The sequence below is a fragment of the Oncorhynchus mykiss genome, chromosome 14, assembly GCF_013265735.2.
Source record: "Oncorhynchus mykiss isolate Arlee chromosome 14, USDA_OmykA_1.1, whole genome shotgun sequence".
In the NCBI taxonomy this organism is placed as follows: domain Eukaryota; kingdom Metazoa; phylum Chordata; class Actinopteri; order Salmoniformes; family Salmonidae; genus Oncorhynchus; species Oncorhynchus mykiss.
In genome coordinates, this window is record NC_048578.1 from 32,565,841 (window position 1) to 32,580,804 (window position 14,964).

At 44.9% G+C, this 14,964-nt stretch overlaps 2 protein-coding genes across 4 annotated transcripts in view; both read right to left on the bottom strand.

The window, feature by feature from the left end:
* Positions 1–5,293: 5,293 nt before the first annotated feature.
* On the bottom strand, positions 5,294–7,864 carry LOC110489151 (rho-related GTP-binding protein RhoG). Of its 2 annotated transcripts, none has more exons than XM_021561756.2 (3): positions 7,746–7,864; positions 6,993–7,177; positions 5,294–6,911 (listed from the first exon to the last, which is right to left on the bottom strand). In XM_021561756.2, the coding sequence occupies exons 2-3, from the start codon at positions 7,119–7,121 to the stop codon at positions 6,465–6,467; spliced, it is 576 nt and encodes a 191-aa protein (XP_021417431.1). In that variant the 5' UTR covers positions 7,122–7,177; positions 7,746–7,864; the 3' UTR covers positions 5,294–6,464. The 2 variants fall into 2 exon arrangements, with proteins under 2 accessions (XP_021417431.1, XP_021417432.1); XM_021561757.2 differs by having other exon boundaries at positions 6,993–7,168; positions 7,746–7,854.
* A 3,471-nt stretch (positions 7,865–11,335) lies between these two features.
* The window catches only part of LOC110489150 (FH2 domain-containing protein 1), a 33,643-nt gene continuing 30,014 nt past the window's right edge, over positions 11,336–14,964 (bottom strand). For both annotated transcript variants that reach the window (XM_036943334.1, XM_036943335.1), the window contains exon 12: positions 11,336–14,596. In XM_036943334.1, coding sequence (XP_036799229.1) covers positions 12,470–14,596 — 2,127 coding nt within the window. In that variant the 3' untranslated portion in view covers positions 11,336–12,469. The remainder of the gene's footprint in view (positions 14,597–14,964) is intronic.

The window sequence follows — 14,964 nt, forward strand, 5'->3', positions numbered from 1 at the left end:
TGTTTAACTTGGGTCAAACGTCTCGGGTAGCCTTCCACAAGCTTCCCACAATCAGTTGGGTGAATTCTGGACCATTCCTCCTGACAGAGCTAAGTCAGGTGTGTAGGCCTCCTTGTTCGCACACGCTTTTTCAGTTCTGCCCACAAATGTTCTATAGGATTGAGGTCAGGGCTTTGTGACGGCCACTCCAATACCTTGACTTTGTTGTTCTTAAGCCATTTTGCCACAACTTTGGAAGTATGCTTGGGGTAATTGTCCATTTCGAAGACCCATTTGCAACCAAGCTTTAACTTCCTGACTGATGTCTTGAGATGTTGCTTCAATGTATCCACATAGTTTTCCGTCCTCATGATGCCATCTATTTTGTGAATTGCACCAGTCCCTCCTGCAACAAAGCACATCAACAACATGATGCTGCCACCCCCGTGCTTCAAGTTTGGGATGGTGTTCTTCAGCTTGCAAGCCTCCCCTTTTCCTCCAAACATAACGATGGCCATTATGGCCAAACAGTTCTATTTTTGTTTCATCAGACCAGAGGATATTTCTCCAAAAAGTACGATCTTGATGGTTTTATAGCAGTGGCTTCTTCCTTGTTGAGTGGCCTTTCAGGTTATGTCGATATAGGACTCGTTTTTACTGTGGATATAGATACTTTTGTACCTGTTTCCTCCAGCATCTTCACAAGGTCCTTTTTCTGAGGTCTTGGCTGATTTCTTTTGATTTTCCCATGATGTCAAGCAAAGAAGCAATGCGTTTGAAGGTAGGCCTTGAAATACATGCACAGGTACACCTCCAATTGATTCAAATGATGGCAATTAGCCTATCAAAAGCTTCTAAAGCCATGACATCACTTTCTGGAATTTTCCAAGCTGTTTAAAGGCACTGTCAACTTAGTGTATGTAAACTTCTGACCCACTGGAATTGTGATACAGTGAATTATAAGTGAAATAATATTGTGTCATGCACAAAGTTGATGTAATAACCGACTTGCCAAAAATATAGTTTGTTAACAAGAACTTTGTGGAGTGGTTGAAAAACAAGTTTTAATGACTCCAACCAATGTACAGTTGGAGACTTCTGACTTCAACTGTACATATTGCTATAAATTGTCTGAACTTATGTGATATCGATAAATAGAATGATAAGTTTATAACATAAATGTTTATTTTTATTTTACCTTTATTTAACTAGGCAAGTCAGTTAAAAACAAATTCTTATCTTCAATGACGGCATAGGGTTAACTGCCTTGTTCAGGGGTAGAACAACAGATTTTTACCTTGTCAGCTCAGGGATTTGATCTTGCAACCTTTTGGTTACTAGTCCAACGCTCTAACCACTAGACTAGCTGACTACCTGTAAACCACAAGTTTAAAACGAACCTTTAAACTATTAAATAAATACTACTAGTTTGATGGTTGATGCCATTAATTGTCCCATTAACAATCACCCATATTAGCAGATGTATTTTATTTAAAACGTTAAATGTCTCTAGTATAGGCTATGTATCGTAATGAACAATATCAGAAAAAGGCCTACGATAAGTGATCGGTATGGTTGTTGTCGATCATTTTCGGTTCATCTTCTATGTCTTCTAAACAGTTTAATGTCCATATTGTGTCTACTAAATGTTGGCCTGATAAATATTCTGTGCCAAAAATGTCAACCTCTTAAATAGAACACAAACCTGAACGGAATAAAACATTTCAGGACAGAGAATATGCATACTGTTGTGGGAGTTTGTTGGTGAAGTTCAACACATCTATCATGTGTTTAGAGACAACTCCCACGAAGGTCACAGACATTTTTCAGAGTTAGCAACACTTCGACATTCTAGAGCAGGAAGAATGGATGGAACTTGTAGGTGTCTGCTGAGTTGAAGGATGACTCAGAGAGAAGAGGTGAGGAGGGTGGAACATTAAGTCTGAAACTGTGTCCCAAACGGCACTATTCCCTATATAGTGCACTACTTTTGAACCGAGCCCTATGTGGGCACTGGTTAAAAGGTAGTGCACTATTAAGGGAATAGGGTGCCATTTGGGACACACCCTCTGAATGAAAAAGGTTTTGTAACACCAGTGTAAACGAGAGGAGAGTGTCAATCTGGGAATGTGGAATAAAACCGACGGACTTTGTCGCCATCTTGTGTTGAAGAATGATTATGTACTCAACACAAACTACAAAATACAGATGTACATGTATTTTAGTGCAGCAATTTCTTATTTCCATCAAAGACTGTGCTAATAAAGATGCCACAGTAGCCTAAATGTAACTTTTAAAAAGGACTGAATACATACAGCACATGTAGCCACTTGGGACCTGAAACGTAGAGCTGTGTTCTAGACCCTACTGTATCATGACATGAAACCTAGAGCTGTGTTCTAGACCCTACTGTATCATGACATGAAACATAGAGCTGTGTTCTGGACCCTACTGTATCATGACCTGAAACATTGAGCTGTGTTCTAGACCCTACTGTATAATGAAAAGTTTCCATTTCACGTTCATCATTTGATGTCCACAGCTTTACATGATCTAAGCTCTGTTCCATTTGGTTAGTCAATAATAAGTCACATTAGGTGTGGCTTCAGCCACACCTACAGGTTCACCCACTTTGAACCCACAGGCTCACAATCTGCAGAAGCAGAGAACACCTCACAGGAAATAGCACAATATCCCTATTTAACTAACTATAACAATTTTATTTAGCATAGTTTAAAATCATTTCATGGTTCATTTATACAAATAGGCTTTTGATATACAATGATCAAAAATATAAACACACCATGTAAAGTGTTGGTCCCACGTTTCATGAGCTGAAATAAAAGATCCCAAAAAGCATATTTCTTTCAAATGTTGTGCACAAATGTGTTTACATCCCTGTTAGTGAGCATTTCTCATATCCACCTGACAGGTGTGACCTATCAAGAAGCTGATTAAACAGCATGATCATTACAAAGGTGCACCTTGTGCTGGGGGCAATAAAAGGCTACTCTAAAATGTGCAGTTTTTTCACAACACTACTCCACAGATGTCTCATGTTTTAAAGGAAGTTTCAATTGCCATGGTGACTGCAGGAATGTACACCAGATCTGTTGCCATAGAATGAAATGTTAAATTTCTCTACCATAAGCCGCTTCCAACGTCATTTTAGAGAATTTAGCAGTACGTCCAACCAGCCTCACAACCGCAGACCACGTGTATGACGTCGTGTGGGTGAGCGGTTTGCTGATGTCAACATTGTGCCCCATGGTGGCGGTGGGGTTATGGTATGGGCAGGCATTAGCTACAGACAACGAACACAATATCCTTTTATTGAATTTGAATGCATAGAGATAGCGTGAAACAATTTTTTTTTATGATATCTTTGACCAACAGATGCATATCTGTATTCCCAGTCATGTGAAATCCATAGATTAGGGCCTAATTAATTCATTTAAATTGACTGATTTCCTGATATGAATTGTACCTCAGTGTAATCCCAAAACATTGTGGCATAATGCATTCATATTTTTGTTCAGAATATATGAAATTACAAAAATTCTACAAACAAATCAAGTTCCCAGTGTATTACAGAGTTCCCCACACATACACACTAGCCTTGTATTACAGAGTTCCCCACACATACACACTAGCCTTGTATTACAGAGTTCCCCACACATACACACTAGCCTTGTATTACAGAGTTCCCCACACATACACACTAGCCTTGTATTACAGAGTTCCCCACACATACACACTAGCCTTGTATTACAGAGTTCCCCACACATACACACTAGCCTTGTATTACAGAGTTCCCCACACATACACACTAGCCTTGTATTACAGCGTTCCCCACACATACACACTAGCCTTGTATTACAGCGTTCCCCACACATACACACTAGCCTTGTATTACAGCGTTCCCCACACATACACACTAGCCTTGTATTATAGAGTTCCCCACACATACACACTAGCCTTGTATTACAGAGTACCCCACACATACACACTAGCCTTGTATTACAGAGTTCCCCACACATACACACTAGCCTTGTATTATAGAGTTCCCCACACATACACACTAGCCTTGTATTAGAGTTCCCCACACATACACACTAGCCTTGTATTACAGAGTTCCCCACACATACACACTAGCCTTGTATTACAGAGTTCCCCACACATACACACTAGCCTACACCATTATTTCCCAAACTCAGTCCCAGGGACCCCAAGAGGTGCACATTTGGGTTTTTGCCCTAGCACTACACAGCTGATTCAAAAATCACCAAGCTTTGATTATGTGAATTAGCTGCGTAGTGCTAGGGCAAAAACCAAACATGAACCTCTTGGGGGCCGCAGGAGTTCTGAAAACACGGGCCCACACACACACAGCTAGCTGTAAGACCGCAGACAAAAAAACCACAGGTGTGTGTTCTGTTTAGACTGAGTAAATATCAGGACACGGTAGCACAACAAGCAACCCATAGCATTTACACTGACAGACATGCTTTCATTCTTTTAAAAACACTAAACACAGTCTCAGCAATATGTTCAACCACAAAGCCCTGAAGGATCTCCACATGACAGAATAAAAAGTGAACTCCCTCTAGAACTTGAGGTGGAGTGGCATGTTTCTTCCACACACAGATTTTTTTCTCAAACAATAATTTGCATCTCTCCCCCTACCTAGGGGTGAACTCCCATGATTGGTTACTGTTAAGTTTATATTCAAAATACCAGTTGAACACCTGAATATATAGATTTTTTTTTTAAAGATGATATAAAATAGGAATGAGTTTTAATTGCTCTCTTGGTTTTATTCTTTAATACTCTGAGTGAGTCACAAATGGTACCCTATTACTTACTTGATGCACTAAAAACGCAGTAGGGTGCCATTTGTGATGCACATGTAAATAGGTCTGACCCTGTACATTTTCAGCATGATACCCTATCAATGTCCAGACTATACTGCCCACGTTTCCTTTACTTAATAAAATGCAAAAAAATTAAATATGCCAAAATAAATGTGCAATCTCAGCCCTATTTCCTGCTATAGTTATTGTCAGTTATCACAGCCAGTAATCAAACCCCAGCCTCCATTTACCAGCATTATATAGGTTGTAGCATTCTAGAGGCAGACGCCAAGGGCTGTGAACACAAGTTCACACCACAACACCCACAACACTTCTCTGATGTCAGTTATAGGGCTACATCCGTCAGAGTAGACCGAGGGGAGAAACATTGTGTAATGTGGTTTCATGGAACTTTGATAAAGAAGCTTTGGTTTCATTTAAAGCTTTGGTTCTTCTGAGAGGATGTAACGTGGAGTTTAATCAACTCTAGTATCTCTCTCACACACACACACACACAGCTACTTAACAGTTTTGGCATCTAAAGCAAATAATCAATAAGGTAGATACAATAAACGTCAGATATCTTACAATAAGGCACATTAAAATGTAATTGGCATAAATAACTAGAAACGACAATCTGATATGTCCGTCATTCCACCATTCCTGTCAGCATTAAATCATACAAACTCACAACATTCATCCAACCAATCCATTCATTGATTTTAAAATGTCTGCACACAAACCCATTGCTTTGGCCCTTGCATCATACTTGGATTAGTCTAATATCCATCTGAAGGGACATTAAGAAGGTAAACTGGACACCTAGCTAAAGCAGAGAACCGTACAGAACAAGATGCCCAAAACGTATTGGCTATTTCCAGGTGTGTTTTCAACAGTCCTTGATGGATAGCCTGAATAACCGACTGGAGAGGCTGTGATTGAGGTCATGATTAACCTCTTACTAAGGCAGAGCTCATCTCTCCAGCTCTATCAGCCAACATGGCATATTAAGAAACATCTTAATGGTAAGGGATCATACAAAACAAAACAGACCGATTATTTACGCAGAAGCATCTTTGGAACATTGCAACAAAACATAAACAAAAATCTAGTGATAACACTAACACAGGTTTGAGTGGACTGGGAGGAGTGAGGCTATCTGCACCCTGTTGGTATAGTCAACTTGGTGATGATAGAATTAGAAGTGGATTAAACTCAGAGGACAAGGAATAGAGCCAGGGTACTCAGCTCTGACCCTACAAAGGTCCGAACAACTGGTTCTGTTCTACCTTGTAATTAATTGCACACACCAAGTGTCCCAGGTCTAAATCAGTCCCTGATTAGAGGGAAATCATCCACCTGGTGTCCCAGGTCTAAATCAGTCCCTGATTAGAGGGGAATTAGGGGAAAAAGCAGTGGAACTGACTGAGTTCCAGATTTGATTTTGAGGGGCTGGAGGAAGGAGAGAAGTGAGCTGAATCAAGAGTCTTTAAAGGCAAAGGGGTCGAGAGACAGAGGGGGCCGAGAGGCAGAGGGGGCCGAGAGGCCTGGGGGCTGAGTCTATCTCCTCCAACAAACTCAACCTTGCGCCGTCATTGTCTCTCCCTCCTTCTCCCCATCTGTGTCCCTCCATTACAACAGTACACACTTCTTGGCATTCTTTTTGGTAACGGGATACAACACGGCCCGTACTGCCTCGCTGAACACTTCCCTGACCCCTTCCTGCGTCAGAGCAGAACACTCCATGTACTTCACCGCTCCTATCTGCTTAGCCATGCTGTTCCCCTGCTGCTGTGTGGTGGGAGCTAAACCCTGCTCCTTCAGCTTCTTCACCGTCTCCCCATCACTCCTCAGGTCCCTCTTGGTCCCCACTAGGAGGATGGGCACGCTGGGGCAGTGGTGAGACACCTCCGGGTGCCACTTGTGGCGGACGTTGGCGTGGGAGGAAGGACTCCCGATGGAGAAACAGATGACGAAGACGTTGGATTGGGGGTAGGACAGAGTGCGGAGGCGGTCGTACTCCTCTTGTCCGGCTGTGTCCCACAGGTTGAGGCTGATGATGCGGCCATCAACCGTCATCTGTGACAAACACACAAGTGTGTAAACATTTGTGTAACACATACGTGTAACACACACACACACACACACACACACACACACCTGGGCGCTGTAGTTGTCGAACACGGTGGGGATGTACTCCTCAGGGAAAGCGTTGGTGGTGTAGGAGATGAGGAGGCATGTTTTACCCACGGCACCGTCCCCCACCACTACACACTTTACGTTCTGCATTCTGTCTCCTGTCCTGTTGCCTTCCTAACACCGACCTACCACACGGGCTGCAGACGCTGGACAGAAAGAGGATGGGGAGAGAGGCACCAGAGAGAGGTTGGGGAGAGAGAAAGTGAGGAGAGCAGGAAAGAGAGGGAGAGAGAATAGAAGGAGAAGCGGAGTAAATGTCTGATTGATTGTTACTGCTGGACAGTTTTAGTTTCCTCTAACCTTTGTCTCAAAATCAAAGTCCACCGGCTGGAGCCTGCCGGCGAAACAGAACTCAGCAGCAGAGCACTGACTGGACTTTGTTTTGATTATTTATATAACTTTTGCTCAAGTCTTCTTAATTAGCAAGGTACCAGTTAAGTACAAGGATTTACCTATGATAAAGTGTAACGCCTGAGTAAATTAGACAACAATAAAATTGCTATCCTAGGTCGTTAACTTTTGGGCGTACCCATAAGTTACTAGCCAGCCAGCTAGATGGAAAGCTAAGGAACTAGCATGTGGAATTCCTCGAAGTTTCTACTTCCTAAACACAATAAGTAACTATCAGCCACAATTAGCACAGTGTTAGTATACATACAAGTATAACAATGGCTTGCAAGAAGTATCTATATTCAAAAAAGTTGTTTCTCTTACCACCTCTCGACTAGAGCGAAACTTTTTAGCAGTGTACAGTCAATCACAACTGCATCCGGGGACCTGTCTTAAACGCCCACCACGTTCTATGTTGATTAAGGCATCATGGTAGTTGTCGTTTTTATTCTTCTTATTTAGAGCTGATAAGTCATTCGGACGCTAGATGGCACTATAAACCATAATGCTTCATAAATAATGATCTCGCCCAGAAAATAACCTTGCTCGTTACCTTAAACGTGTCTTACACTAAACATGCACGTTCAAATTTTGGTATATATTTGATTGTTTTATAAAACCGGTATGTATAGATCTCAAATCAACAACTAAATCAACAGTAGTCAGACCATGCCAAAATGTAAGCCTACAGTCAACAGAAGTCATTGGGCAGCCAAGCATGGCTCATCACAAAATGATACGGAACAAAAATATTAACACAACATTTAACAATATAAAAGATTTTACAGTTCATATAAGGCAATCAGTCAACTGAAATAAATAAATTAGGCCCGAATCTATGGATTTCACATGACTGTTAACTGTTAACACAGATAGGAATCTGTTGATCACAGATACCTTGAAAAAAAGCAGGAGCTTGGATCAGAACACCAGTCAGTATCTGGTGTGACCACCATTTGCCTCATGCAGCACGAAACATCTCCGAGTTGATCAGGCTGTTGCTTGTGGCCTGTGTACTCCTCTTCAATGGCTGTGCAAAGTTGCTGGATTTTGGCGGGAACTGGAACACGCTGTCGTACACTTCGATCCAGAGCATCCCAAACATGCTCAATGGGTGACATGTCTGGTGAGTATGCAGGCCATGGAAGAACTGAGACATTTTCAGTTTCCAGGAATTGTGTACAGATCCTTGCGACATGGGGCTGTGCATTATCATGCTGAAACATGGGGTGATGCTGGTGGATGAATGGCACGACAATGGACCTCAGGATCTCGTCACGGTATCTCTGTGCATTCAAATTGCCATCCATAAAATGCAATTCTGTTCATTGTCCATAGTTTATGCCTGCCCATACCATAACCCCACCGCCACCATGGGGCACTCTATTCACAACGTTGACATCAGCAAACCGCTCACCCACACAACACCATACACGTGGCCTGCAGTTGTGAGGCCGGTTGGACGTACTGCCAAATTTTCTAAAACAATGTTGGAGGAGGCTTATGGTAGAGAAATTCAAATGAAATTATCTGGCAACAGCTTTGGTGAACATTCCTGCAATCAGCATGCCAAATGCACGCTCCCTCAAAACTTGAGATATCTGTGGCATTGTGTAGTAGAGAGGCCTTTTATTGCCCCCCAGCACAAGGTGCACCTGTGTAATGATCATGCTGTTTAATCAGCTTCTTGATATGCCACACCTGTCAGGTGGATGGATTATATTGGCAAAGAAGAAATGTTCACTAACAGGGATGTAAACAAATTTTTGCACTAAAGTTAAGAGAAATAAGCTTTTTGTGCATATGGAAAATGTCTGGGATATTTTATTTCAGCTCATGAAATCAACACTTTACATGTTGCGTTTATATTTTATTCTGATTGATCATTTTAAATCCAGTATTGGACGGGTGCTGCACCCTGACTGACTACTCTTTTAAGCTCTTTTATGCACTTTCACTGTCTTAACTTCCATTCATTGTTACATATTGCTCAATGATATGTATGCTGCTCTCTTGATCAGGGCTCGCTTGAAAAAGAGATGTAAATCTCAGTGTGACATCTCTGTTTAAATACATCAATCATTTGGTTGGATGTCGGACAGGCCTCTCCATTTCCCAAAAATGTGACCCTTGACCGATCGCTAAAACGATCAGTTTTCCGACACCATTACAAACGGCACAGATTACACAGTGTTACTAATTACCATGTCTCATCGGCTTTGTCCACTTTCTTCTGGAGAGAACTGACACCGACTAACATGCCTTCACTGGTTACTTTTAACTTAAGGGTAGGGTACATTGGCCAGTTCTGTTCATAAACTTTGTAGAGCAACATCTGCATTGAAGTCCATTTATGTTTGTTGACAGTGACAGAGCGGTTGTGAGTAACTCTTCATCACAAGCAGACAAGGAATAGGAAGGGAAGCCATTTTAGAATACTTTACACTATTTCAGTCGGACCTACTCTGGCAGAGCGGGGCAGACTGGGACCCGAAATCGGGCCTGGCATTTCTAACACACCGGCCCATTTCTTTCCTTAAGGCCCCCAAACCGGTCCATTTTATTCTTAAAAGCTTCCACACCCAAGTATTAGCCAGATAATTATTGTTTTGCGCATAAAGAAATACGTTAAACAAGCCCACTGGGCTGAAAATGGACCAGCCCACCCCCACTGGCAGACTCATCAATGAAGTCACATCTCCCGTCTATACACTGATCAAGGTAAAGCAATGGATACGTCCAAAATGGCACCCTTTTCCCTATATAGCACACTGCCCTGGTCAAAAGTAGTGCACTATAAAGGGAATACAGTAGGGTGTAATTTGGGACACAGAGAGTGGTTAAGAGGTCAGTGCTGACCAACCACCAGACAACCAGGGGAGACAAAGAGGCGCCAGTTTGTTGCTCTGCCCTCCAGGAGGTTCTGGCATCATCCGTGTCACTGTGGCCTGTAAACAGAGCTCTCCCACTGGACTCTTACACCCACACCCTTCTCACCCAAATTCTCCAAGGAGATTCTCTAGGACGCCTGCAGTGTCACCATGGCAACGGTTACAGGCCTGAGGAGGACTGTGTCAAGACATGGAGAGGAGGAGAGAAAAGGAGAGAAGCTGAGAGACAGTGGAGAGAGGGAGAGAAAAGGAGATGGAAAAGAGGACAATGGTAGGACAATGGTGTGTTAGTAGAGCAGGACAGCTTTGTCTCTGGAGGAGGAAGTAGTGTCATGATGCTGATAACGAGCCAGCAGCTTGGTTAGTAGAGCAGGACAGCTTTGTCTCTGGAGGAGGAAGTAGTCTCATGATGCTGATAGCGAGCCAGCAGCTTGGTTAGTAGAGCAGGACAGCTTTGTCTCTGGAGGAGGAAGTAGTCTCATGATGCTGATAGCGAGCCAGCAGCTTGGTTAGTAGAGCAGGACAGCTTTGTCTCTGGAGGAGGAAGTAGTCTCATGATGCTGATAGCGAGCCAGCAGCTTGGTTAGTAGAGCAGGACAGCTTTGTCTCTGGAGGAGGAAGTAGTCTCATGATGCTGATGTCGAGCCAGCAGCTTGGTTAGTAGAGCAGGACAGCTTTGTCTCTGGAGGAGGAAGTAGTCTCCTGATGCTGCTTGGTGATCAAGACAGGTCTCTAGTCTAAAATACCGTGACCAATGTCAGGCTATTCACTATAAGGTTCACATAGGTTTCTGATCAAAAGTAGTGCACTATGTAGGGAACAGGGTGCATCGGGAGGGGCACAGCAGTACGTGACCCTGCAGATGTCTGGGGGAACTCAGACTGTGGAGGATAGTAACTGCAGGAAAAAACAAATAAGCAGCGCTGTGCATTGAAGAACACCTGCCTTCGACTTCTCTGTCGTCTTTAAACAGAAAGTCCTTTAGTGACGTCATTTCTAAAACAAACAACCACACCCCGAGTCTGATTAGCAACTTTATTTGATACGTTATTTACAAATACACACAATGTTGCCATGGATAACAATTCATGCCGTTCATTTTAAGATCTTTTTGATATAAACAGCAGCAGAATATTACAGTGAGTATCCTAGCAACATGTCTCCTCTTCACTTGTTAAAGTGCGTCAGAATGAAGAGCACATTCGAGATGAGGATAACCAATAAAATCGCTCAATTACCAATAATCACTTCGATATCACACCGATTGATTGCTGATTGGGCAAATTCCATCTATTCAATCTAAGTTTGGTCCATGCATCTAATGAAACAGCACAACAGGTGTAGAAATACAGTTCTAAGAATGGCCGCTCGAAACACAGAGGGAAATTATTCCCTACATAGTGCACTCATTTGGACCAGAGCTGTTTGGGGGCCCTGGTCAAAGGTTGTGCACTATATGGGGAATAGGGTGCAATTTGGGATGCAGGTAAAATAAAATAAAATAACCTTTGAAGACGAACACGCCATTTTCAACATACAACATGCAACCTAAAAAGACTGGTCGATGAGAGTGATCTGTTGGAAGACCAAGGCACAGAGGAGGCCGCAGTGGCAAATTATTCTAAACAAATGATTTTCTTGAACAACAAATGAGGCACCCATTTCAGTAGCTTGACAAAGTCCAGGTTGGGTGTGAGGTGGTTAGAGTATCTCCTTGAAGTGCCCTGTTGCATGGACAGGACACTAGTGGATGGAGGTAGAGTGGAGAACAGAAGACAATTATATCTACAGTGACAGTACACCTACTGTCCATTTGCAAAACATGGTAAATGTAGAGTGATGTAGTGGCAGCCATTTTGTTCGAGTTGCAGTTCTTTGTCATCTTCCTGCCAGACAAGAGCGAGTATGGCAGGTACTTCGTACGTCCTTAATTGCACTTTACAATAAGACAGACCCAAGTGAAAACACCCCATCGATTCTGGACAAGCTAAATAGAGTCTGCATGGACCAGTAACTGCCTACCCCTCCAGAACAGAGAGGTCTGATACAATTCACCAAGTCATTTATTGATACCCGCATACATGTACAGTGGACACAAACATAAACACACCGAGGCATGTGGACAGAAGACTGAAAAAGTGGTATGATCTCCCACGATCACTTCCACATGGGCGAGGAGGCAGGACGGGCCATTTTAGGCCCAGGTATCCGTGTTGCTGTGGGGGTTTTGCAGGCAGGGACAGCAGCTCTAGAGGGATCTGTGCTGGGGCTCGTCTTGGTTGTTTTAGTCCTGGACGCAGCTGTAACAGCTGTACGGATGGTTTTAGCTGTAGCAGAGGAGGGGCTGTGTGTGGAGCGGGGCTGAGAGGAGTGTTGGGTCTCAGAGTTGGAGGTGGGGGCAAGACGTTTGGTGACCCTGAGAGGAGAGCCTCTGACAAAGGCTGGCTGGGTGGTAGCTGTACTACTAGTGGTGCTGGTGCTAGAAGTCCTCTCCCTCTCTGGTCCAAGCCCCAGCCCAGCTCTCTCTGATGCCCGGCGGGTCATGGTGGGTTTCCCTGGGGTCTGCTGCTGGTTCTCACCCCCAGCCTGGCTCCTCTCACTCCTGGTGCTACCGCGCCGCTTCACCTCTGTCTGGGTAGTAGTAGGGCGTGTGATGGGGGAGGAGCGTATGGAGACGCTGGGTACGGACGGGGACGCCAGATGAGTGGAACGTGGTGTAGTCTGTAAATTAGGATTTGGAACGGGGCCGGTGGGTGTCTGTGTCTCCGGTTTGGTAATAAAACGCACCCTATGGATAGCAGTATTGTTCGGTAGACCTGCACGGGGTACCAAGCCCCGCTTAGCCCCACCTCGGACAACAGGAGACTTCCCCCCGCCCCGAGAGTCCTCTTTCCCCATTGGAGACCCAGAACCAGCCCCTGGGGTCTCCGCCTGCTTCACTTTCCTCCACTTGGAGCAGAGGCTGGGTGGGGCTCTGGAGAGTGTTGTGGTAGGGGTGGGAGGAGGGGATAGGTTGTCGTAGGAATGCAGACCTCGGACCAGGGTGTGGCACTCAAGGGTTTCGCCCACACATGGGTATGACCGGTCCCTCTCCCTGTCAGGGCTGGAGACCTCTGGGCATTCCTGTGCCCGCTGTGGGCTCAGTTCTGGTAGGCTCGGAGTCAGCCAGCTCTGTTCCACAGATTCGGTTTCCCTCTGCTGGGTTGGTCCGCTCTCAGGTGAAAGCCTCAGCTCCAAGGCACCACCACGTCCTGGTGTGGTCTCATTGGCTCCCTTAGCCTCCTGGGATTGTGACTGGACACCGTCTGGGGTGGCGGTGGCCATTGATGTTTCTGATTGGCTCTCGAAGGGCTGCTGAGTCACCTGAGTAACCGTTGACCCTGTTAGCTGAGCGAGGTCAGGGTCCTGATGCGCTGCATCTCTGACTGAGGTGTCTGTGTGTTTCGCCTGAGAAACAGTGGTAGGATCAGTCCCCTCTAGGTCATACCTGTGTCTAAGACCAATGGTATTTCTTCTCACACTGGGGATGGCAGTAGTGGTAGTGGAGGAGTGTCTATAAGGACTGGCCATAGACTTAGTGGTCAGTACACACTGGTCAGGGACGGCATCAACTGTCCGTTCATCGTGAGTTTGAGTCACTCGAGCCGTTGGTTCATGTCGGCTATCAATGACGTTTTTAAATATTCCATGTTGGGTTTGGGTGACATAGGCAATAGTGTCCTGCCTGTTTTGGGGGAATTTGAATCTATGTCCACACTGGGTTTGAATGAAGTTAGAAGTCAGTTCATGTTGCGGTTCTGAGACTTGAGTCTGAGTTGTCCCTTCATGATTTGGTCCCTTAGTCTCCAGGACTGGTCGGTGCTGACGGACCAGGGGCTCTGTCTTGGTCTCGGTCCCCAGGGATGGTCTCTCCTGGTTGGGGTAGGTGGGGCAGGGTAGCCCTGGAGAGGTCTGGAGGTTGGAGGAGCTAAGGTGGAGTTGGGGGGATGTGTTTCTAACCAAACCTGGGGATGTCTGAATAGGAACGGAGGTGTAGTTCTGGAGGTGGTGGGAGTGCCTGCGGTTCTCCTGGGTTCTAAGGCTGCGCCGGCTCCAGGTGTGGCTCAGGTTCTCAAGGGTTTTCTCTAGGTCATTCTGGTTCTCCTGGGTTCCCAGTGGGGACACCCGACCCGTAGCCACAGCCAGGTCCAGGTCCAGCCCTGTACACACGGCCACGGAGCGACGCTTCTCCACCATCTCACGCTCCATCCGTTTCTGCTCCTTCTGTTCCCGCTCAGCGTTTTCCTGAGAGGGAACAGGACGAGTTCAATGAGTTTCAGGTAAAAGAAGAAACATCAAGTATACATTTATCAGCACAGCATCTACGCTTCTTTCTTCTGTCTACATCTACGGTATTCCATCCCACTCATCCATCCCACTCATCCATCCCACTCATCCATCCCACTCATCCATCCCACTCATCCATCCCACTCATCCATCCCACTCATCCATCCCACTCATCCATCCCACTCATCCATCCCACTCATCCATCCCACACATCCATCCCACACATCCATCCCACTACCTCATATTGCTGTCATGCAGAGGGTCGTCAATATCTTCCCAAGTTGCAAAGTCGGAAGCCCAACCTAGTTCTACAAATTATCTTCTTA